This window comes from Saimiri boliviensis, chromosome X (assembly GCF_048565385.1).
Source record: "Saimiri boliviensis isolate mSaiBol1 chromosome X, mSaiBol1.pri, whole genome shotgun sequence".
In the NCBI taxonomy this organism is placed as follows: Eukaryota; Metazoa; Chordata; class Mammalia; order Primates; family Cebidae; genus Saimiri; species Saimiri boliviensis.
The window spans coordinates 34145719-34170112 of record NC_133470.1 but is presented as its reverse complement, the minus strand read 5'-3'; the positions used below and the strand labels follow the sequence as shown (position 1 = coordinate 34170112).

General features: G+C 40.7%; 1 protein-coding gene across 2 annotated transcripts in view; it reads right to left on the bottom strand.

Annotated features, from left to right (window-relative positions):
- Positions 1-23759, bottom strand: part of LANCL3 (LanC like family member 3) — a 103935-nt gene extending 80176 nt beyond the window's left edge. For both annotated transcript variants that reach the window (XM_039475398.2, XM_074392341.1), the window contains exon 1: positions 22163-23759. In XM_039475398.2, the coding sequence (XP_039331332.1) occupies positions 22163-22735 (573 nt within the window). In that variant the 5' untranslated portion in view covers positions 22736-23759. The remainder of the gene's footprint in view (positions 1-22162) is intronic.
- Between the last annotated feature and the right edge of the window lie 635 nt (positions 23760-24394).

Here is a 24394-nt window from a genome sequence, read left to right as displayed (position 1 = left end):
CAGCAGCACTAACATCACCTAGGAACTTGTTAGAAATGCAAATCATTCCACCCTACCCCAGACCTATATAAGGCCCAGTGACCTGTGTTTTATCAGTCTGTAGCAACTGATTCCGATGAACACTAAAATTTTGGAACCACTAGGATCAATAGTATTCAAACTATCACTGGTGAAGAAATAGTCTTGTTTTTTATTTAAGTATCTAATCAATTATGGACTGATATTTTCACAAAAGAACATACTGATACATTACCAGAGAAATTACCAGAGAAAACTCAATCTAATTAGTCTAATGGTTTTTAAAGGTTGTAAGTGCTTACCTCAAATTTCCATACTTATATCCTGTAGACTAGTAACAAATTTGCAGAATGGCACTGGTCTGCAAGCCATACTTTGAGTAGCACTAGTCTCGATACTTCAAAGTCCCTTTTCCTATTGTAAACTGCATAATTAAACAATTTCCAATATACACATCTTTAAAAAAAATCTTAACATCTTTGAAAATGGAATATATCTCAAAATCACTCTCGGCCAGGAAGCAGTAGGATGTGACTCTTGTGGTCTGTGCATGTGCATCAAAACCTTCAAAGTAGGTGTCAACTACTTGGGAAAAAATGCCACAGACTAAGTGGAACACTCTTTTAAGAAATTCTGCATCACTAGTGCTTTTGACGGTACAAAGGAAGATACTTTGTGAAAAATCATGGAAATCAGTGACTCTGAGAAAAAAGTGATTCAGGACTATAGAAGTTTGTAAGAAAGTTTTATGAATATCTTAACAAATTTATCTTGCTTGTATTTTTCTGTTAGGTATACACGAGAGTGATACATGATAAAAATCAATGTCTAAATAACTTTAAAAGATAAGTTATACTTATCCTTCAATAAGTATAAAATCCTAAGTGATAAGAAGGTATTGAGTCATTTTAACAAACAGTTATTTTTCGATTTCTTACTGGTATATAAAAATGTATCTTATGAAAGACAGATTATTATAATTGACTAGATACTGCATATCCTTTATAAAACTTATTTACCAATAAATAGGCTCAAAGAAAGTAGAAGACACCTCAAGGTCTCCTAACAAAGCAAAACAAAACAAAAAAACTTGAGCTAAAATATATGTGGTAAGCAAGGCAAGGTTGCCCTTATGACAAATGTTGGTATCTCCTGCATCAAGCCAGGGAACTTGGAAGAAGGCTAGAGTGGTCCCAGGTTAGCAGTATCTCTGGCTCCCGGAAGCAGCAAACATAAATCTCTGTGGAGAAACATCCTCAACTTAGGCGACACACGTTAAAATCAACCAAATATGTGTGCACGGTAAAAGATTAAAGACCCAAGGAAGCAAGCCACCATGACTGACAGTCTGCAGAAACAAGAAAATGAGACCACCAAGGACTTCCAAGGTTGAAATTACAAGATATAAAATTAAAAAATTCATTGACTACTTCATGAAAAGGTAAAAATCATAAAACTTGGCAAGCAATATAAAACCATGAAAAAGGATCACCTGGAACTTACAGAAAAGATAACTAAAATTGATAAATATAAAATTCAATGAATGTGCTTAATAGCAGATGAAACATCACTACTCGAGAGAGAACTGGTGAACTGAAAGATAAATTCCAAAGAAGTTATCTAGAATGCAGCACAGATAAAGTAAATGAAAAATGTAAAAGAGAGGATAAGCAATATGAAGTGATATAAAGTTATAATATATGTTCATATGGAATCTCAGAGGAGTATAGAGCAGCGTGTTCTACCCTTGGTTGCACACTGGAATTACCTGAAGAACTTTAAAACTATTGACACCTAGGACCTGCCCCAGGAGATTCAGATTTAATTTATCTGGAGCATGGCCTGGGCACAGGAATTTTTAAAACTCCCCAGGTGATCCTAAAGAGCAGCCAAAGTAGCAAAGCATTGATATAAATAGTGGAGAAGATGATAAATTCAATTTAGACAAAGTCTTATCAGATATGACACCCAAAATATGGGCAACAAAAGATAAAGTAGATAAATTGGACTTTATAAAAATTAAAAACTTATACTTCAAAGGAAACTATCAACACAATTAAAAGACAACCTACTTTTGTAGGTTGACAGAAAATATTTGCAAATCATATTTCTGATAAGGGATTCATATCCAGAATATATAAAGAACTCTTACATCTAAATAAAAATAACTTAAAAATGAACAAAGGATCTGAGTAGACATTTCTCCAAAGATGTGCAAATGGCCAATTAGCACATGAAAAGATGCCCAATATCATTAGTCATCAGGAAACTGCATATTAATGTGATAATCAGATACCACTTCACACCCAATGAACATGACTATAATTAAAATATCTGATAATAATAAGTGTTGTGGCCAGGCTTGGCGGCTCACACTTGAAATCCCAGCTTTGGGAGGCTGAGGCTGAAGGATGGCTTGAGCCCAGGAGTTTGAGCCCAGCTTGGACAATATAGAAAGAACCCTGTCTCTACAAAAAAAAAAAAAAAAAAAAGTGGGCATAGTTCCAGCTACTAGGGAGACGGAGGTGGAAGGGTCACTTGAGCCCAGGAGTTCAAACTGGCAGTGAGCTATGATTACTCCTCTGCACTTCAGCCTGGGTGACAGAGATAGACCCTGTCTCAAAACAATTAAGTGTTGGCGAGGGTAGGGAGAAACTGAACTCTTCATGCATTGCTGGTGAGGACGTAAAATGGTGCAGCTGCTATAGAGAATGGTCTAACAGTTTTTCAAAATGTTAAATGTACAGTTGTCCTATGATCCAGGAATTCCATTTCTAGGTACATAGCCAAGAGAAATGAAATATATGTCCACATAGAAACACGTACTCAAGTGATTAGGATTATTCAAAATAGCATTATGGCAGCATTATTCATAGTAGCCAATAACTGGAAACAACTTCAATGTCTATCAACTGACAAACGGGTAAAATGTGATGCATTCATACAATGGAATATTATTTGGCAATAAAAAGGAATGGAGTACTAATACATGCTACAACATGCATAGACCTTAAAGACATTTTGCTTAGTGAAAGAAGCCAGTCACCAAAGACCATATATTATATTATCCCATTTGTATTAAATGCCCAGAATAGGCAAATCCATAGAGACAAAAACTAGATTAGGGGTACCTAGGTCAGCAGGAATGTGGGATGGGGTTGAGAGGAATAGAGGAATGATCATTAATGGCTTCAAGTTTTCTTTTTGAGGTAATGAAAATCTAAAATTGACTGTGGTAATGGTTGCACAACCCTATGAACATATTAAAACCTTTGAACTGTACACTTTAAATGGGTGAATTGTATGATATATAAATTATATCTCAATATAGCTGTTAAATGATGAAGACACAATATTTGAAGGGACAACAGGTGTGAATTTTCTAGAAGTAATTAAAGATGTGAATCCACAACTACAAAAAGCACAACATATAACAAATAGGATATTTTAAATGAAATATACATAAAACACACCAAGTGAAACTTAAGAAAGCAAAAGACAAAGGAATTCCTAACAATAAAAATTCAGAAGACACTGTGAATATACTGAAAGTACTACAGAATTGTAAATGCTAGAGAACAGAGCTTCAGAATTCTGAGAAAGTACTACCTTTGGCCTGAAATCACTAAAAACAAAACAAAACAAAAAAACAAAAAAAAAAAAACTAGATAGTAACAGAAATCACAGTAAGATTGTTCTGCCTTTGATTTGCATTTGGTTCATCAGGACAGGAACACAGCTTGCCAAATGAAAAACATAAAATCTCTAAGCTCAAAAGCAAAATGTTAAAAGCCATTTGACACAACAATTTTAGTAGAACCTCTAAGAAGTCACTTGCACCAAAGGGAAGAATTGGAGATTTTTCTCTGACTGCTAGAGATACTGATAGGGATTTATCTGTTGCTCAATTCTCAACAGCACAACTCAGAAACAGTTGTGCCATACAGGGTACCATCTTGCTAATTAAAAGCTCATGGTATCTGAGATGGGGAAATATTATATGAAGTCATAGTATGTTTCCGAAAAAATCTGAGGACCCATTTTTTGTTCCAACTTCTGATTTAATTATCTCTTCAGGCATCTTTATTCACTAGGAGAAGGATATGATTAGATATTCATTTCTTACCTGTAGTAAAAGTAAACTTATTGGAAACAAGCTTTGACTCTTCCATACATATATAACTCATGAACATTGAATTTAACACCTATTTGGGGAATAACATATTAATATAAAATTAAAGTGACGATTTTCAATATTAGTCTCCTTCTTTACAGGAAAAGTACAAGTCCTTTAAAAGAAACAGACAAAGAAATTCTAATAGCTGTAAAGTACATAGCTAATCAATGTTCAATTTACCAAGAGTGAAGACAAGCTTTAAGCATAAGGAGATAAGGGTCCAGAAATAAATATAAAATTTTACCACCTGCATGAATATAAAAGTAATGAGGATATGAGGATTTTTTTTTTTTTTGAGACGGAGTTTCGCTCTTGTTACCCAGGCTGGAGTGCAATGGCGCCATCTAGGCTCACCGCAACCTCCGCCTCCTGGGCTCAGGCAATTCTCCTGCCTCAGCCTCCTGAGTAGCTGGGATTACAGGCATGCGCCACCATACCAAGCTATTTTTTTGTATTTTTAGTAGAGACGGGGTTTCACCATGTTGACTAGGATGGTCTCGATCTCTTGACCTAGTGATCCACCCACTTTGGCCTCCCAAAGCGCTGGGATTACAGGCGTGAGCCACTGCGCCCAGCCCGAGGATTACTTTTAAAAGCCAAACCAAAGCCTTTTTAGATGTCAGGTATTGTAATAGGACAAAATTACAGTTTCGTAAAAGGTATTTACAATCAGAGAGTTCTACTTGTCAGCACAGAAACACATAAGTGGATCATTTGGATCTGTCACAAGCTAGGCATACTTCCCATTTTATAATGTACAAGTGGTAAAATTTTACCATCTTTTGGCTGTCAAAAGGCAGATTGTAAGTGAAAATATGACAATATTCATGACACATGAATCCAAGTATCCTGTCCTTCAAATACTTAATCCTAAGTGGCTCGGCTGTCAGATCCATAAAGGTGAAAACACATTTAGCCAGGAGCATGTAAAGAGCTAGTTTTAGAAGATAGGTTGTCCTTTCTTGAGATTTTTATACTTGAGCCTCAAAGGCAGTTATTTGGTTTCAGAAAATTAAAAACATGCCATCTGTATTCCTTCCTTCCTTCTGCAAGTATGTATTGAGCATATTCTGTTTGCCAGGAAGGTGCCTATCATTCTGCTTTGTAGTAGTAAAAAGGCAGTGGCAATTAAGACCTTGGAGTTGCCTTGGCTAAAGGCTCCCTAGGAAACATGTAAGATAAAAAACAAAAGTGATACTGTATGTGCAGTGAGCAATACACCTACAAGGGCAGCCAGAGATGCCAGGGAAAGGGATCAAGAAAATTTCAAAAATGGCTTGTGAAAAAAATAGCAGAAGAAACTCAGGGAACGAATTTTGTTAGAAACTTTTTGCTTCATGGTTTATTTCACAACTCGCCATCTAATTTCACTCCATGTACTTAAACATCCATGCTTATCTTCAGCATTGCATTACCAGTCCTTTTATTATGTTCCATTTAGGACTTCATACCTGTACCTGAATGCCTCTCAGACACCTTCACTCTACAAGTTTTCAAGTTACTTTAGTGAGTCTAGGGTGAGAGTAAGCAACTAATTCAGTTCTGAATCCCCAAGACTGCTTTAGAAGCTATGCCCATTTCCGTTAAAGTTCCCTCAACAAACAAAAACAACTGCCATTCAGTCAACATTAATTGGTATAATTAGGTAATGGGATAATTAGGTAATACACTAATGGTACCAACAGCCCAAGGCAGCAGAAAGTTGACAACTTTGGAGAACTTGAGTTCTGGATTAGGCTCCATCTCTTATCAATTGGGGGCCGTAAGTCTCATAGGTAAATCTTGGGTTGTATCTGTTGTTAGATTCCCCACCAGTTGGTGCCTGTCGAAAGCATCCTGCTTGGGCAATAAACGTTATCATTATCCTACTTCTCAACTATATAATCTTTGGAAAGCTACTTAACCTCTCTGCAATGTTTTCTATTTTCTATTCTGAAAATGAATGTGGTAATAATATCCAACTTGAAGAGATATTGGAAGAATTAAATACGACAGCTTATGTAAAAAGCACTTAGCTACTTAATGTTCTATATAATTATCAGTTTCTCTTGGTTGCAATGACTTGCAAGCATTTTAGGGTTTTGGAGCATCTAAGAACCACTGCCACAAAAAACTGTTATATTCTTGCTTTGCTTTAGATAAATGTTTCAACCAGTCTTTATTGTATTTAATCATCTATCCTTTCACTTTTAATTTTCTTAACTAGTCCCTATCCCCATGCCCCTTCTCCCTGGGTAGAAGCTTAATATAGTTGCATCCTCATTTTTAACTCAGTACTTTACTAGGGAATGCACAACTGTGTAAATTCAACCCTATGAAGATTTGAATCAACACAGAGCTATTGAACTCTTCACTCTACTAATAAAACATCATCATTAAGTCTTAATTTAATATGGTTTATAAGAATATAAGGGATATATCAAGCTATATTTTTAATAGGGAAATGTTTATTGACAAAATGTATCTATAAATGACATCACTTTGGTTATTAGATGGCATTCCATAAATGTTCTCCAATAATGCTGTTTAATCATTGAGCAAGAAGACGGTAAATGTGAAGAGCAAAACAGAGTGTGGATAAATAACAGCCAAAAAGCACAGGTAAAGTCAGCTAAGGATTCCTCATTTATTTTCTTGATGTTTATATTTCTCAATGAAACACATGTGCATAAAAAGTCAAGAGTTCATCAAATAATAGCAGGCTCCTGCACCCACCTATTCCTACCCATATATCAACTCCTTTGAGGAAAAAAATTAAAACACTTTGATCTGTGTATTTTTCTAGCAACTTACCTCCATATTTTTAAAATGACGTCATTATACAACTATTGCTTTATTTGTTCATTTAGGCATTGTCCATTAATCTGCTAACATGGAAGATGAAAATTCAGCTTTTTTATGGTCTCTCCATACATGCTTCTCTTTTCTTACCTACCCCAAATAATAATATCACATTATTTGGCTAAATCAATATTCATTGATCAATATCATGTGCAATTAGTACAACTTTTGTCTCCTTTTTCTCCCCTTGGTATTAATACCCAGCAGTGATCCTAGACTGTCCTTTTACCACCACTTGGGAAGATCCCTGCGACCCCCCCCGGTATTGGAGCCTAAGGTTTCATGATCCCATATTTTCCAATGTTTTGGTTCATTCTATCTTTCTGGCAAAGTACAAAAAGGATATTTTTTGGAGACTGTGCATATCTAAAGATAAGTTTTCTACTTTCATACTTGGTTGATAATTTTGGCTGCTATAGAGTTCTAGCTGGGAAAGAGTTTTCTCTATAAGTTTTGGAGACCTTGCTTCACTGTCTTTTAAATTTCTAAGTTGTTATGAAAATTCCAATGATAATCCTTGTATGGAACCAGGTTTTTTTTTTTTTTGGAAGGTTTTAGAGTCTCTTCTTCATTGTTTTTCCCTCGAATATGCTGGTGGGTCTCCTAAATCTGGCAACTCATGTATTTCACTTATGAAAAATATTCTTGCTTTTTTCATAATTTTCCTCTTTCACTTTGTTCTCTTTTAATTGGGACCAACTACTAGATAGAGGTTGGACTTCTCTAGCCTTTTCTCTTATCAATCTCAGTGTCTTTTGGTTGAACATTTATTCAATTTAATATTCTAACTTTTGCATTGAATTATTTTTATTTCTATCATATTTTTATTTTCTAAGTGTTCTTTTCTCTCAATATTCTTTTCAATAATATCCTGCTTTAATTTCAGACATGATTACTTTCCTCTCTGACAATATTTAATTATAGATTTGGGCATTTAGGGAATTTCCTTATGCAGTATCATCTGTTTCCTCCAAGATTGGTTTTCCTATTTGCATATTCTGTTACCATCACTGCCTTTTAAATCAGACACGTTCCTCAAATGCCTTTTGAATGACAGTCCCTCCTAAAAAACTCACTGGCAACTCTGGGTATGGGAAAGGGCTAGCCAGTTGGTGGGCTTTAGCAGAGGGTGAAGAGACAGTGTAACTGCATTTACACTGGGATGGAGTATACCTTCAAATGTCAGTATCTGTGGTTCTTTTTTCTTGAATGTATCTGACAACCACATATTCTCCTTCAACCTACTGCCTGTTGGAGACAGGGGCTGCCAATGCTCTGGATGTGGATTTGAGGAAGAGGGTAACTAAATGTGGGTGTGGGAGGGAGGCATCCACAATTCAGCATGTAAACGTTCATGTCATTCTCCTTTCAGTGAAGTACCACATCTCTGCCCTTGACTGCATAGGCCTCAAAGCTGAGTTTCTCTAATTCAATCTGTCAAAAAAGTGAATCTTAAGGATTCTACACTAAGGTGTGGAGGGCCCAGGTGGAGGAACTGCAGGTTTCCCTACCAAACCCTCTCAGATGCTTCTTCATCAGTTATTTGAATCCATCCCCATATGTCCATATGCTTTGCTTCTAACAACTCTCACCTGCAGCCTTCTTTAGAGTCCTACTTTTGGGCTACAAGGGCAACTTCAGCAGCATGCCAAGAGTTGGTAGTAACTGAAAATTTACATACTCCCCACCACCAGCTGGAGCTCATTACTGATAGAAAAGTGTACCTCTAGTTTAGAGTGTAATTTACACTCCAGAGTTTCCCTATAAGATGAAACACAGGCTACAATTTAGCCTAAGATCACACTCTTGCTTCATTTCCTTCCATTGTCGGCTTCCTACTTTCCCCATTCTCATACTGGTTTCTCCTTGGAACACTTAATAAACAATTCCGTATGAATCCACATCTCAAGGTCAACTTTGGGAAACCTGGCCTAAGACTATCATCTGGTTGCTCAGATTTGGGAAAGTACCTGGGAGTCTAAACACTGCTTATTAAATTTGCAACTAATTCTGTTTTCATACCTCACCCACAATCCCACTACCACAAGAGATGCCTGGAACCTCTAATTCCTTAACCTTTCTAGTGTTCAGGAAGCTGAGACTCCCAGACTTCTGGAAGTTTGTGAAAAATGTAGAGCACCTTCCTGTATTGTCATTTTTAATAGAAACATTTTGCATTTGATAGAGTTGAGTTCAGGCTATTCTTCCAAGTGTCTTGGGGTACAAGCCCAATATCTTATTGGAAGTATATGCTTTAGTAGAAAACATGCAGAGGGCTTACCTGACTGAAATCTATAGAAATTAAGAAGTTAAATAGTCAGACAAACGTGGGTTCTCCTTCTTTACTAGCTGTGTGATGATAGGTAAGTTGCTAAACCTCTCTAAGTCACAATTTTCTCACCTGTAAAATGAAGAAAATATACATATCATAGTGCTTGCCACATAGTAAGTCTTATCCTTTGATTTGCTTTCTGGTGGTGATAAGTTTATGGTACTGCCACGATATGCCCTCACCTAGTTCCCACATTTCTGAGATGTTTGGCTAAGGTTAAGGGCATAGTCTAAGAAATTTGTTCTCGAGATGTATTCTGCAGACTAGCAGCAGCAGCAGCATCACTGGGAACTTGTTAAAAGTGAAAATTCTCAGGACCATCTCCAGAAACTTAGGGAGTGGAGCCCAGCCGTGTATCTTTTAATAAGCCCTCGAGGGATTCTAATGCATGTTCAAGTGTAAGAAACTCTTGTATTAGGGGAAAAAAAAAAGATAACAGACCCACCTGGAGATTAAAGCCAAGACTCAGAACCCAGTTGGTGTAGTATTGAAGATCATAAGCAGAGCTAATCAATATATATATAACACTCCCACCCTCGATTAGGGGTAGGGGAAAGTCATAATTATAGGTTTATTATTAGATTAGTGTAGTTGTTAATATCAAGAGCATTGTGTGATAAATGAATATACATAGGAGCTAGGAATGAAAGAGTGAGGAACAGATTTAAGTTTGTAAAACTGACAGTGAGTCTATGCCACGTAGATTTCAAATACTAATAGTGTATTAATGCAAGAAAAAATAATTTCTGAGCCCAGAAGCTGAAGAAACACTTAAAAGAATCCTTAATTGTACTAATACTTTTCTGAAACAAGCTACTAAATGTACATGATCTGGAACATTTGCTGAGAAAAACTCATTTGAAGTTGTTACTTTGACAGTGTCACAACTACTGAAATTCCTCTGAAATTCTGAATTAGTGCTATGTAACTAAATTATCTCTACTAACAAGAGAACTTAAGAGCAAAAAAATAGCTCATGGAATCCATCACTGAGAATATGGGGGTTGAAGTGGGGAACAGAGTAAGAAGAAAATATTCCAGTGTCATCTACATAGCAATTTATAGTATCTTCAAGCCAATCAGGTGATTTACTCCAAGGAGCACAAATTGGAGAGACAGGAAAGCCAAATCTTACAAGACTGCAAAGATCCCACAGTTTTTAAAAGAGAAAAGAGCCCTTTCCCTGGAGGAAGTACAAAGAGTAATTCACACAAGTTCTTGTTTTAGGGGTGATGTCCAGCCACTCAATTTACTTCGACATATAATCTGCCTGAGCAGCTCAGCTTAATCTCCTGCATGGCAGAGCTGAGGATACTTCCCTCCAGCCCTTTATGGCCCATGTGTTAAAGTTGCAAAGCTTTGGTGTTGCCATCAGGAACATACCAACTCTGAATACCACCACAGGGAATATTAGACAGACTGGCTGAGCGTCCAAAATAATACATATGCTAGTTAATCAATGCAGAGTGCTTTAGCACCCTATGCTAAAGCACACCAATACTCAGAATCAACATCTAGAATACTGGCAGCCACTGTCTCCACCAAGCAGTAGGTTGAAGGAGGGTTTATAATTGTCAGATAGATTCAAGAAAAAAGAACCACAGATACTGACATTTGGAGGACTACTTCCCAGTATAAAGGCAGTTACACTGTCTCATCACCCTATGCTAAAGCCCACCAATACTCAAAATCATGGCTGACATAGGGAATTCTTAGTCTATGCCTCGGAGCATCCTCTGCCAAGCACATTACCACACATTCTTAGTGGTCCTTCATAGCACACACATGAGGTAGGTGCTTCTTGAATTGCATTTTGTTGGTGAAGAAATTAAGCCTCAGAGATACTAAGCAACTTGCTTAAAGTCAACCAGACATTGCAGTGGAATCAGACGATTCCAAGGCTACCTGAATCTGAAAAGGCTATTCTTAACAATCATGCTTTAATGTCTTCATTGAGAGTCCAGCCTATTTCAACAATTACAATTTGTAATAATTGTGCAATTCTCTTTGCCTTACAAGAAAAAAAATTAAAACACAAGATTATGTTAATGAAATATGCATGAGGACAATACATTCTTTCTGGTTGGACACTGGATCTCTTTGGCCTTTATAGCTGTAATCTGTTAGAGATGTGTCTCCTGCCTAAAATCATTGTGGGAGTGGAGATTCAGTTGTTACCGACAATGCTTGCTTTGAGATTGGTAATGCTTTTGTTGTCAGACACCAGACTTCAACACATCATTGAGCACAGGGAATCCATTTCACACAAAGCAATGCAGCCAGCAGATGAGCATAGTAACAGCTAACCACACATAATGCCATGACCAGTATTTGTTTTGCTACCTCTCATTTAGATGATGTTCTCACCAATGAAGTCGGTAAGACGGTCTCTCATTTGAGAAACAGCTTCTTTATGACCCAGATAGCAATACTCACACTTTAAAGGCCCAAAGTCATTCATTTATCTGGTTCACTGAATGGTTAAAGCTATTCAGAAAGGAAAATCTGATCTTCCACAAAACAGTCTTTTATTCAGCTTGCAAAAAGATCAAATACTTCTTGAAAATTCAGTTTGTTCAAGTTGGCTAGCACCCCAAGAATAATGGGTCTGTTATCCTGGTAGATTTCCCTAGTAACTAAAACCACAAAGAAAATAATTAGAAAGAGTTAAGTTATGTGTGCCTGTGTATTTTATATACATATGCATACATATGTGTGTGTGTAATGAGAACAATGTTTTTTTATGAGACAAACCAAACAATCAAGACATTGTACTTGACTAGTGGTCAGAGATAAACTTATAAAGTTGAATCATGAAGAGAAGCAATTGGACACATCATGAACACATCATGGACCAGTTTACCAAGAGACCATCACCACGTGGGGAAACCATAGGACCTCCCTGTCACTTGGAGGAAATCTACTGTATATTGTGTTACAGTCAATCACATGATAAACATCATTTACTCTATTAACCAGCCAAAGTGTGATTAGTGAAGAAGTTAGTAAGAAATTAATATAATCTGTCATTTTCACATTCAAACGCCAATACATTTAATAAAATTCCATTAAAATAATCTCCTTATAGAGCACTGGGCATTTAGCTATTGGCAAAATAAATAATTATGTTCATTTAAATGAATTTTTACTGTGTTTATTTTTCCATTTACTCTAACAAAAAATTATAAACTATGTCCTATAATTAATTATAATACAAATAAGTTTAGGTTTTAGTGGAATGTATATTAACATATGAAAATATATAAATAAAGTGTATCTCAAGCTTTCTGGATTATTTTGAATAAGTCTGTTAAATCATTGTGATTAGAAAATAAAAAGGAAAATGGTCATTTTAAGTTTAAGTTAATGTAGTTTTGGAAGAGAAGCACTACTTTAAGTCAAACAGGTAAATCAATTGAATGACTCTAAAATAGGAGTGGTATCATGATTATCAGGCTCATGTTTTCTGTTTGGGAATGATGTAACAAAGTGCCTCTTGAATTATCATGAAATAATTTAAAACTGCTGGAATGTGATTTGTTTGGGCTTTTAAAGGAATTCTAAAATCTGGCTGTATACAGTGAAAAATAATCTATTAAGAAAAATAAATCCATGTATTTGTTCATTCATTCAATAGATGTCAGCAGATTCCTTAAACCTACAAGGAGACGCACCAGGAAGTGACTCCTTCCTTCAGTATTACCTACAAACCAGAGAGCTGGTATTCTTGCACCTGTTGAGGAAGTCATCCTAAGTACAAGAAAAAATGATTAAAATCATGAAGTTTATGGGAACAGTTAAATTTGTTGACAGGCAACCCCATGAAATTGGTGAAAAAATGTAATTAGGAGTATTGTGGTCAAGTCTGCTCCATAGACCAACAAGAGCCACATCACCTGAAGCTCAGTAGAGATGCAGAATCTTGGGCCACACTCCAGACCCACTGAGCCAAAAGCCGATTTTTAACAAGATCCCTGGGGTCTGTATGCACATTAAAATATGAGGATCGCCAATTGAAATCACAGATTTAGCAACTTGCCTGGGGAAGATGGAACCCCATCTCTGCTACTGACTAGCTGTGTGCTCCAGAACATGTTTCTCAACCTCCCTGTGCCTCGGTTTCCCTGCTGGATATGAAGGAGATAATAATGGTGCCTACGTTATAAGGTTGTTGATGGTATTAAGTGACATACATGTAGAATCTCAAGAAGTCAAACTCATAAAAGGTGAGAGTAGAATGGTAGTTTCCAGAAGCTGGAGTGGGTGGGAGGAGATGGGCAGGGAAAGGAGAAAAGTCGGTAAAAGAGTACAAAGTTTCAGTTACACAGGAGGAATAAGTCCTGATGATCTTCTGCAAAGCAAGATGACTATAGTTAATAATAATGTATTATATACTTCAAAGTTGCTAAAAGTGGAGTTTTAATGTTCTTACCACAAAGAAATGATAAGTACGCCAGGTGATAGATATGTTAATTAGCCTGATTTGCTCAGCCCACAATGTACACATGTATCAAAACACCACATTGTACCCCATAAAATATACAAAGGTTGTCAATTAAAAATAAAAATAAAATGTTAACCAACAAAATTACACTTAGTTACATTTTGAAAAGTGACATAATACATGAAAAATGCCTACAACAGTGTGTGGAAACAAGTGATGAATCATTGTTAGTCCTTATTACATCACTGCATGTTAGGACTCACTGGGTTCTGGGTCATGGATAACAAATGGTCTAAGCTGTGGCCTGTAGAAGTGCCCGCTTTCTGGTGGATCTGTAATAAGGCAATTAGAAATTGGACCCAGACTACAAAAATCCAGCTTGCCCAACCCTGCTGTCATTTCAAGCCAAGCTTTAGGGTTTACTTAGGCAGTATGCAACACACACCTGCCTGAAAAATGGGGACTGCTCAAATCCAAAGACTGGATGAAATCCTACACATGCATTTTATTTGGAAAAAGTTGAAGGGAACAATAAGGGGACTCAGTTTCTACCCTGGAAACCTCCATCCTAATTTTCTATTTGTCAGTTTGGCGTATATTAAAAGTCTGATGAAACCCAGTGAGAACACAGGCACTCCCAAATGCTGGTGAAGGGAATAGAAATTAATGGAACATTTTTGGAGAGTAATTTGATAATCCTCTAACAAATAAAAACAAATATGTAGGCTGGCCACAGTGGCTCACGCCTGTAATCCCAGCACTTTGGGAGGCCAAGGCTGGTGGATCACCTGACATTGGGAGTTCGAGGCCAGCCTGATCAACATGGAGAAACCCCTTCTCTAATAAAAATACAAAAAAATTAGCTGGGTGTGGTGGCACATGGCTGTAATCCCAGCTACTCGAGAGGCTGAGGCAGAAGATTCACCTGAACCTGGGACGCAGAGGTTGCAGTGAGCTGAGATCGCGCCATTGCACTCCAGCCTGGGCAACAAGAAACAATGTCTCAAAAAAAAAAAAAAAAAAAAGTAAACTTTGAACCAGCAATTGTGTTTTAAAAATTTACTCTACATAGATATTTGCAAAAGTAGGCAAAAATATACATAAAATGACATATATATGCACACACATATATATTACATGTATACATTTTATTTGTATATATGCATTTTACAAAAGTCCTCTTTAATCCAAGGTTTTGCTTTCTGTGGTTTCAGTTACCAGGAGACATCCGGGATGCAAAAACACTATGTAGAAAATTTCACAAATAAACAATAAGTTTTAAATGTCATGCCATTCTGAGTAGTGCGATAAAATTTTGGGACATCCTGCTCCTTCCCACCTGAGATGTGAATCATCCCCTTTTCCAGCATATCCACGCTATAAACTACCTGCCCCTTGGTCACTTAGTAGGTGTCTCTAGACATCTGGGGTATCAGATAGACAAAGCAGTATATATAGCATTTGGTACTATCCACAGTTTCAGGCATCCACTGCTGATCTTGGAACATATCCCTGGCAGATATGGGGGAATTACTGCATCTGTATATGCATTTATATTATTTATGGCACTATTTCTGATAGCAACAAAAGGAGATGAAACTTGATTAAACCTAAATGTCCATCAACAAAGGTTAAATTATAATATAACCATAAAATGGAACCAGTACAAAGAATGTTACATCTATCTCTCTATATAATATGCAAAGATGTCCAATGGACATTAAGCAAGAAAGCAAGCTGTATATGATTATAATTTGTATAACTGGATAAAATATAGGTATTTTATGGAATAGACTATTTTTAAGAAAGAAAAAATGTTAACTTCTAAAGCAAAATTTTTTTTTTTTTTGGAGACAGAGTCTTAGTCTGCTGCCCAGGCTGGAATATAGTGGTGCAGTCTCAGCTCACTGAAACCTCTGCCTCCCAGGTCCAAGCGATTCTCCCACCGCAGTCTCCCCAGTAGCTAGGATTACAGGCACCCACCACCATGCCAAGAGAATTTGTATTTTTATAGAGACAGGTTTCACTATGTAGGCCAGGCTGGTCTTCAACTCCTGCCCTCAAGTGATCCACCCACCTCACTACTTCAACCTTCCAAAGTGCTGGAATTATAGGCATGAGCCACTGTGCCCAGCCAAAAACAAAATTTAAATAAACAATTTTAGGACACATTTTGTTTTATATCTTTGATGAGAGAATTTTTAAGGAAAGGTAGGAAAAATGCAGTTGCTGCCATAAAATATGCTCCCCAAACTTTACTAGTTTAAATCTCAATTAATAGTTAATATCTTAGGTTATATTTAATTGGCAGCTAGCTGACAGCAAAAACAAGATACCTTACAGGTGTCAGGACACATGGAGGTGACCTGGAAAAGGGAAGAGAAACACTAAACGGAGGAAAAGCGAAGTGATAAAGGAGGTCACATGACAGACCTTGCCAAGGGACACCAAAAGGCAGATGCTTTGGTAACCACCCAAAGGCCATTTCCTTCTCCTTTTCTTCTTGTCAGTACCTGTGTACCAATTTTAACCAATAGAGGTTAAAAGTAAAAACACTAGCCTTCCCAGCCTCCCTGAAACTAGAACTGGCTAATGACCAAGTGCTGGGCAATGAGTCAGAAGGGAAATTCTTCTAGGATACAATGTTCTACATGACTTTAGAAAAACTTGCAGCGGGAAAAAGCCTCAGACCTTCCCTCACTACTTCAGTTAGGGGAACAGGATGCTTGGAATGACAGAAGCCATTTGACAACACTGAAAGGTGAAACAGCTCAAACACTGACAACAGCAGAGAAAACGGATGGAAAGAGCTTGGAATTGGATAACTCTCCTGAGTTGCTGAAACAATCCTGGAGTGGCCTAGTTTTCCACTCCTTGCTAAGTGAGGTAATAAACATTCTCATTATAAAGATCACTTTTTATTGGACATTTTGTTATGTACAGCAAAAAAGCATTGCCTCTTACACAGCTGCCAACCACCTGCCTTAGAAATGAGCCAAGGACCCAATTAACAACTTTGCAATAATTTGCCGTTGTTGTTTTCAAATCACAGCAGCAAGATATAATTCTGATACTCAGAATTACCTTATGTTTTCTGTTAGTAGTAGGGAAAAGGGCTACCATTGATTCCATTAAGCAGCTACTATGTGCCAAGCACTGTGCTAGGTATGTTACCTAGGACTGGTCATCACAGCAACTTCTAAACCAGTCTCCTTTGGCTGGGGAAATAAAATCACATCTATATATTTCCCATGTTACTTAAACAATTTAGCATTTTGTTACAAATGTAAACCACAAACCACTAGTTGTACTTGTGACTTTGTCACCTATAGAAATCACAGAGACATGCATACCACACTTGCAGCTGTGGAAGATATTTCCAAATAGCATTGGCTCTCATCACCGTTTCAAAAGCTTTATATTAAACCTGCTGTAAACTCTTATGTAATGTGTTAATAAAAGAGCAAATACGCTACTGTATGACACATTTTTAAAATGTTTTGGTAACAGGATTGCAATATAATCGACTTCCTTTGTCATTCTGTGTGTTTTATTTTGTGCATTTAAAAATATTATTCTAAGAAGAGGTCCCGTAGGTTTCACCAGACTGACAAGGTGTCCCTGGCACAAAAGGGGTTTAGACCTCACACAACCAGTCCTAGTCATTATCATTGTTAATAGCATCAATCCTCTCAGGATCAATACAGAAAACCAGGACGATCTTTCTAAAAGCTAAGTCAGATCAAGATATTTCCTCCTTTAAACATGAAACAAATGCAGACTCCTAGTTTTGACTAACTTGGCCCTCCAGGATCTGATTTTACCCTGCTCATGTCTCCTTCCACGATTTCAAACTCCTCTATCCCCTGCTCTCTGCTCCAGGCATGCTAGCCTCCTTCCATTTCTTTGAAATGTCCCAGCCATTTCCTACCTTAGGGGCTCTTGCCCTCTGCCTGGAATGCCTGTTTGTAAAGCAGCCACTCGGTTCCCATGCTCTAGACATAAGCTAGGACATTGCCTCCACAGAGAAGCCTTCCTACCAAACAGCAGCCCTCCCCTTTCCCACCTGTGCTCAGTTCCTGATTACACCCTTAAGAGCACTTATCTAAAAGGACTGACGTTATGTTTTTTGTTCACCAACAGACTTATATGTTTTTGTTCACTACTGAACTGCAGCATCTAGTGAGTTACCTCACACCACGTAGAAACCTGACATTCACTGAATGGATGAATGAAAAGCAGAATAAGTCAGTGAGGAAGCTCTTACTAATCAATTTACAGGTGAGGAAATTGAGGCTCGGCCATGTTAAAATATTTTTCCAAGATCACTCAGTGGCAGAGTTATTATTTTAACTGAGATCTTAGGTCTCCCCCTAATCCCTCCGTCATTGTCCGCTACATTTCCACCAGTCGGAGGAAAGCCCAATGGACCCAATATAAGTTTTTACGGCAGGATTTCTTGAGACCTCAGCTCCCCGTCGCTCAAGGATATCCGCCTAAGCACTCCTCAGAGCTATTTCAGGTAGACCAAGTTAAATAAAAATACATTGCCTGGAGAGAGGGATTCTCTGTCCCTTGCTACATACACATACATCTTTTTCTGATATCTGAACCTTGTAAACGTAAATACAAACAACAAAAGCAAATAAAAGGGAAAAAAAATCCAGAAAAGGGTAAACTAAGAAAGAAAGAAATTAGATAATACCCAGGGGAAACATCTACACATAAAAATAGATCTGAGAAGGTATTGTATGCTAGCTTATATGGACCACGATTCTAGCCATACACTCCCTAGTAGCCAACACAAAGTGAGAAACAGAATCAGTTCCACACCATACTCTGAAGAGTTTTGAAATTCAATCCTCAGGAGTCGCGCAACTCTTTCTGTCTCTACATTCTGAAAGCAATTCCTCTTGTGGATCTTTAGAGTGAAAGGTAGGATATAGTAGTCAGCACTCTAAACTACAGACCTTTTAAACAAACATATCATCAAGCTTACAGAGCGGTGCCTTATAGGATGCCTTAATAGAGGTCGCAGTTATAATGCCAAAACCTATCCACCATTGTATCGCCCTGCTATTCAAAGCATGCTCTATAGACCGGCAACATCAGTGTCACCAAGGAACTTGTAAGAAATGCAGCTCTACAAGATCTGCAGGTGATTCCTATGCACATGAAAGTTTAAGAAGCACTGCTTTATTGGTTGAGCTTAAGCCAAGGAAAAAAAAACTGTAAGAAACTATCATTCATTCATTCATTCATCCATCCATCCATCCATTTAACAAAATATTTACTAAAACTTTGGCAGGAGGAAACGATTTCTTTAAACTTGACACCAAAACCACCCCCATGAGGAAAATGCTGATAAATGGGACACCACTAAAATTGAGCGATATTTGCAAACACACACAGATCTGGGTATCTAAAAATATGTGGGGCAGTCTTGGCAAGGAACATCAATGAAACCAAAAATGTTAACCCTAATGGAGCTTACAGTCTAATCGGCGAAGACATAAATAAACAATTTAAGTAAAACGAATCAGGCAAGGGGGTAAGTTAAGGGTGGGGTTGCAATTTTAAATAGGGTAGTCAGAAAAGGCCTCATTTGAGGAAGTAAAGACCTCACGAGGCCAGGCACAGTGGTTCATGACTGTCATCCCAGCCCTTTAGGAGGCTGAGGCGGGCAGATCACTTGAGCCCAGGAGTTCCAGAACAACCTAGGCAACATGGCGAAACTCTGCCTCTCAAAAAAATGCAAAACAAGTTGCCGGGTGTAGTGGCGCATGCCTGTGGTGTCACCTACTTGGGAGGCAGAGGTAGGAGGATCACCTAAGCCCAGGAGGTCGAGGCTACAGTCAGCCATGGTTGCACCACTGCACTCCAGCCTGGGTGACAGAGTGAGATCAGGTCTCAAGAAAAAAAAAAAAAAAAAAAAAAACCCTCTACCGGGTCAGACATCTAGCTACAGATATCTAGGGGGAATGTTCCAAGTAGAAAGAACTGTCAGAACATACACCCTGAGGCAGGAAAGTAACTAAAACAGTAAGATGGACAGTGTGGTTGAAGAAGAGTGAGCAAGAAGTAGAGCAGGTGTGTAGGAGGCTAGATCATGTGGAGCCTTCTCGGCTAATTTTGAGAATCATAACTTTAGCTGTGAGATGACGAGCCACTGGAGGAAAAGGAATAGGGAGCCATTGCAGTATGTTGAGCAGGGAAATAACATAATGAGAAGTGTCTTTTGAAATACTGGTTTCTTAGAGGTGGATGGAATGGCTTGAGTGGGAAATTCTAGCTCCAAGTATATTGCACCAATCCCAATATATGGTGATTCAGTCCTTCAAATCTGTTATCAGGTGGCAAAGATGTGCCAAGTAAGGTGGGGAGGATCTAAATTAGAGTGATAACTGAGGGAACTGCCAGAGGAATGTGAATACAATGACGTCGGAGGGGGAAAGAAACCCAGGACATACTGACAAGTTATTTATAGAAAAATGATACAAATTTGCAATTCGATTTAATCAAGGTTTATGGATCACCTACTGAGGGCAAAGCCCTGTGCTGGCTAGGACTTGCCGGGTGGGCATGGAGTCTAAAACTTGTGCTTTCCCCTCAAAGGGCTTCCAGCCTGGCGTGCTCAGCCCCTGCACCATGCCTTTCAAGCCAGAAAGTCTTGAATTGCCACAGCTGCAGCTGGCACTGGAACTAACTGGTTTGCTCAGGTTAAGAGCTGGTGGTGGTTGTTTTTTTGTTATCCTTGAAGCTTGTTCCATCTCCTGGGAGCAGGGGATGGGTCCCTGTCCCTCAACTCGGCTAGTACAAAAAAATAGGCCTGGTTTGGCAGGAGGGCAGAAGGGAGGTCTTAATAAATGTCTTTGTGGATCAGTGTTGCGGACTGGCCCAAACCACCAGTTTTGGGGCAGAGAGTCCTTCTGGTCTGCTTCCACCTGTGTGACCTGGTGGTCAGGCACCCTTCCGGCTCCATTCTAGAGAAAAGGCCTGAAGGCATGGAAAGGGGAAGAGGCAAGATTAAGGAAAGCAATTGGGGGGGAAAAAAATTTTTTTTTTTTTAAATCCCCTGCTGCCAGACTATACAAGGTGAGGGAAGCAGATGCAAATACAATGCAAACGATATGTAAATATCTCTGTGGCCTTCTGAAAGGTTTTCTACAACTGGAGGGGCATTTGAAAAACTGCTGTCAGTTAACAGTGACTCAGAAGCAGAGCGAACTATTTCAAGACAACTCCGTGACACAGACCTTCGCGGCCCAGCTCACAGGTGCACATTGTTTCGTAATCTTTTTTCCCACTTGAAGCAGCCTCACCTGCTATAAATAATAATAATTTAAAAACCCCGTCTGCCTCTGCAAAGGTTATCGAGGTTAATTACTCGCTTCAAACACTCCATATACCTTTAATTTTTCTTCAAACGCCTTTCTCACCTAAATAAAGCCAAGTTAAAAGTGTCCCTTCCTGCCTAGAACAATACTTGGCTCCAGGGGATTATGAAGGAAAGAGCCTCTCTCTCATTTCTAGTTACTATGATTCCCTCAGAGTTTTCTTCTTTTTCCTACTCCACAGGAACTGGCATGTTGTCTTCTAATAACCACATGCTGATTTCAAAGTGAGTCCAGCAGAAACTCTGATGTGAAAACCAATTCTCTTCTAGGAGTCGCTGTCAAGTTACTCATCAAGAAAAGCTGCCCGGTCGAGAAAGCTGTGGTCTTGCCCATCCTAAGCAAATATTCTTAAGTGAAATAACGGACATGCCACCACAATGGGGTCCGTTTTCGTCTACATTTATGTACTTTTAAAGGGGACACTCCTACCAGATATGCATGAGTAGGAGCCATGGGTTGAACTGAATAGTAAGCAAGACGGCAAACACATCAGCCACACGGCTGAGCAGTTATTCTCGGTGACAGACCCAGGGCTCCAGAAGCAACTTACCTGCACATCGGCCCCCAAAAGTGCCCTGACTTCCTGGCCCTGTAACATTCGAGGGTGCCTCAGCTTTCGACAGCAGAGTCCCAGGAAAGGAAATGCGTTCCATTTCTGAGGTTTTCACCTTACTCGAAAGGGCCACACTGCCATCCCCCAGAAAGCTGACAGGCATCTGCACAAAAGCAGCGGCAAAGTGCAGAGACGCCGAATCTCGACAAACAGGAGAGAAGACGGACAGACGCAGGAGACAGACCTCGCGGGACTCAAGAAATACACGCGAGCGCCCGAGGAAGAGGAACAAAGAGCAGGAGGGCAACCCGGCGCAGTGCGGCTGCAGCCAGGGAGTCCCGGGGAGGGAGGCCGCCGGGCAGGCGGCGAGCGCCCTCCCGCGGCCGGGGTCACCGCTTACCTCCTGGGCGAGTTTCTGCTTGAGCACCAGCGCGGCACACAGGTAGCCCGCGCGGCCGACGAACAGCTCGTCGGAGCCGCACTCCAGGAAGGAGACGGGCGCGCAGACGGCGCACAGAGCCCGGAACTTGCCCAGCGGCTGCACGTAGTCGGACCGGCCCAGGGCGTGGTACACGAGCGTGGCCACGGCGTACACGCCCGCGCCCCCGAGCAGGAAGGCAGCGCGGGTGTCGGCGTCCGGCTCGCCCCACTCCTCGGCGCGGGCGCACGCGTCGATGAGGCGCTTAGCCGAGCGCAGGTAGCGCTCCCGGGCGGCGGCGAAGAGCGGGCTCTGCGAGACGTGGTAGAGCATGTAGGCTACCCCGGCCACGCCGCCGTACAGCCCCCCCTGGCAGCCGCTAGCCCCGGCCGTCGCGCCTCGGGCCTCGCCGCCGCCCCCGAGAGGGGGAAGCTCCTGCAGGATGCGCTCGATGGTGGCGGTGACCAAGGGCGCCACCGCCTCCTCACACTGGCCCGCCAGCAGGCTGCCCTGGTAGTCATCGAAGCGATTGGCGAAGCAGCGCTTGGAGTCCATGCTGCCGCCCGTGGCCCTAGAGCTAGTGCGGCGCTAAGGGCCGCTGGAGGTCGCGCCCTGCGCCCGGCACACCACCTCCGGCTCTCCGAGGCGCTCACTCGGATGCCGGTGTCTGCGGCGGGGACGGAGCGAGAGGGGCGAGACGGGAGGTGACGAGAGGAGGCGGCCGAGGAGCGGCTGGATGGCCAAGTGCGGCGCCCGGCTGCCGCGAGGCTCCCGAGCGGCCCGGGCGACCGCGGGAGATGCGTGCAGTGCGCCCCCCTCTCGGAGGCCGCGCCCTCGCCGAACCCGGCCCCTCCTGCGCCGCCGCAGCTCGGCTGCCTCTCCAAGGGACCGAGGCGATCTCTGGCAGGACCCACGCGGGGCCCGCGCCACTCCTCCCGCTCCGCCCCCGGCTCCTCCCCTCCTGGCGGAAGGCCGGGGACGTGCGGGACACTGATCTGGAACGCCGAGACTCAGCAGACACACACCTGGCGGCGGAGGCGACGATCTCCAGTCCCTTGGAAGCTCACAGTGCGGTCCTTGGCTTAGAAAATCACATAAGCTTGTGAAAACCACAGCATCTCCGGCTTTGCTCCAGACCTATTGAATGCAAATCTGAGTATTTAGCAAGGTCCCCAGGTGATTCGCATGCACATTAAAGTTTGATGAGCCACAGAACTAGGCTTGAGGACCAGGAAAAACCTGGGCGCCTTCTTTGAAGTTTGTATTGCATCTTGGTCGCTTCGGAGTTCTCATTATGAACGCTTCAATCCCAAAAGCTGGGGCATTTGAGCACCTCGTGTTGAATGCATTGAACATGTGAAATACCCCATACGGAAACGTTTTTCCTAGCTTTGGTTTTGGGATCGTTTTCTTAGAGTATACAGGAGTAAAATCTCAAAGAAACACACCAGGTTAAGGCGAGGAAGGGGCAGTCCCCTCCTGCCGTGCGTGCATTGTAAAAGCTCAATACCTATCTTGGAGTCATTAACTACTTGATATTAGCATAAACGCTCTGTGAGAATTTAATTAGGCTTTTCTTTCTTTCTTTCTTCTTTTTTGAGACAGAGTTTCGCTCTTGTTACCCAGGCTGGAGTGCAATGGCGCGATCTCGGCTCACCGCAACCTCTGCCTCCTGGGCTCAGGCAATTCTCCTGCCTCAGCCTCCTGAGTAGCTGGGATTACAGGCACGCGCCACCATGCCCAGCTAATTTTTTGTATTTTTAGTAGAGACGGGGTTTCGCCATGTTGCCCAGGACGGTCTCGATCTCTTGACCTTGTGATCCGCCCGCCTCGGCCTCCCAAAGTGCTGGGATTACAGGCTTGAGCCACCGCGCCCGGCCTTTTTGTATTTTTAGTAGAGACGGGGTTTCGCCATGTTGCCCAGGATGGTCTCGATCTCTTGACCTGGTGATCCACCCGCCTCGGCCTCCCAAAGTGCTGGGATTATAGGCGTGAGCCACCGCGCCTGGCTAATTAGGCTTTTTATCTCCTCCTTGCTTCCCTTCTTTCCCAGGTTTGTTCTCTTCTGCTTTTGTCCCACGGGCATTATGAAGGGTCTCCTGTGTGTCCTGAAACCTGGAAATAGATGGATGAACAAGACAGACATGGTCCCAGACCTCTGGGACCTTCCAATTCAGCAGGAAAAACAGAAAACGAACAATTACGCATGCTAGT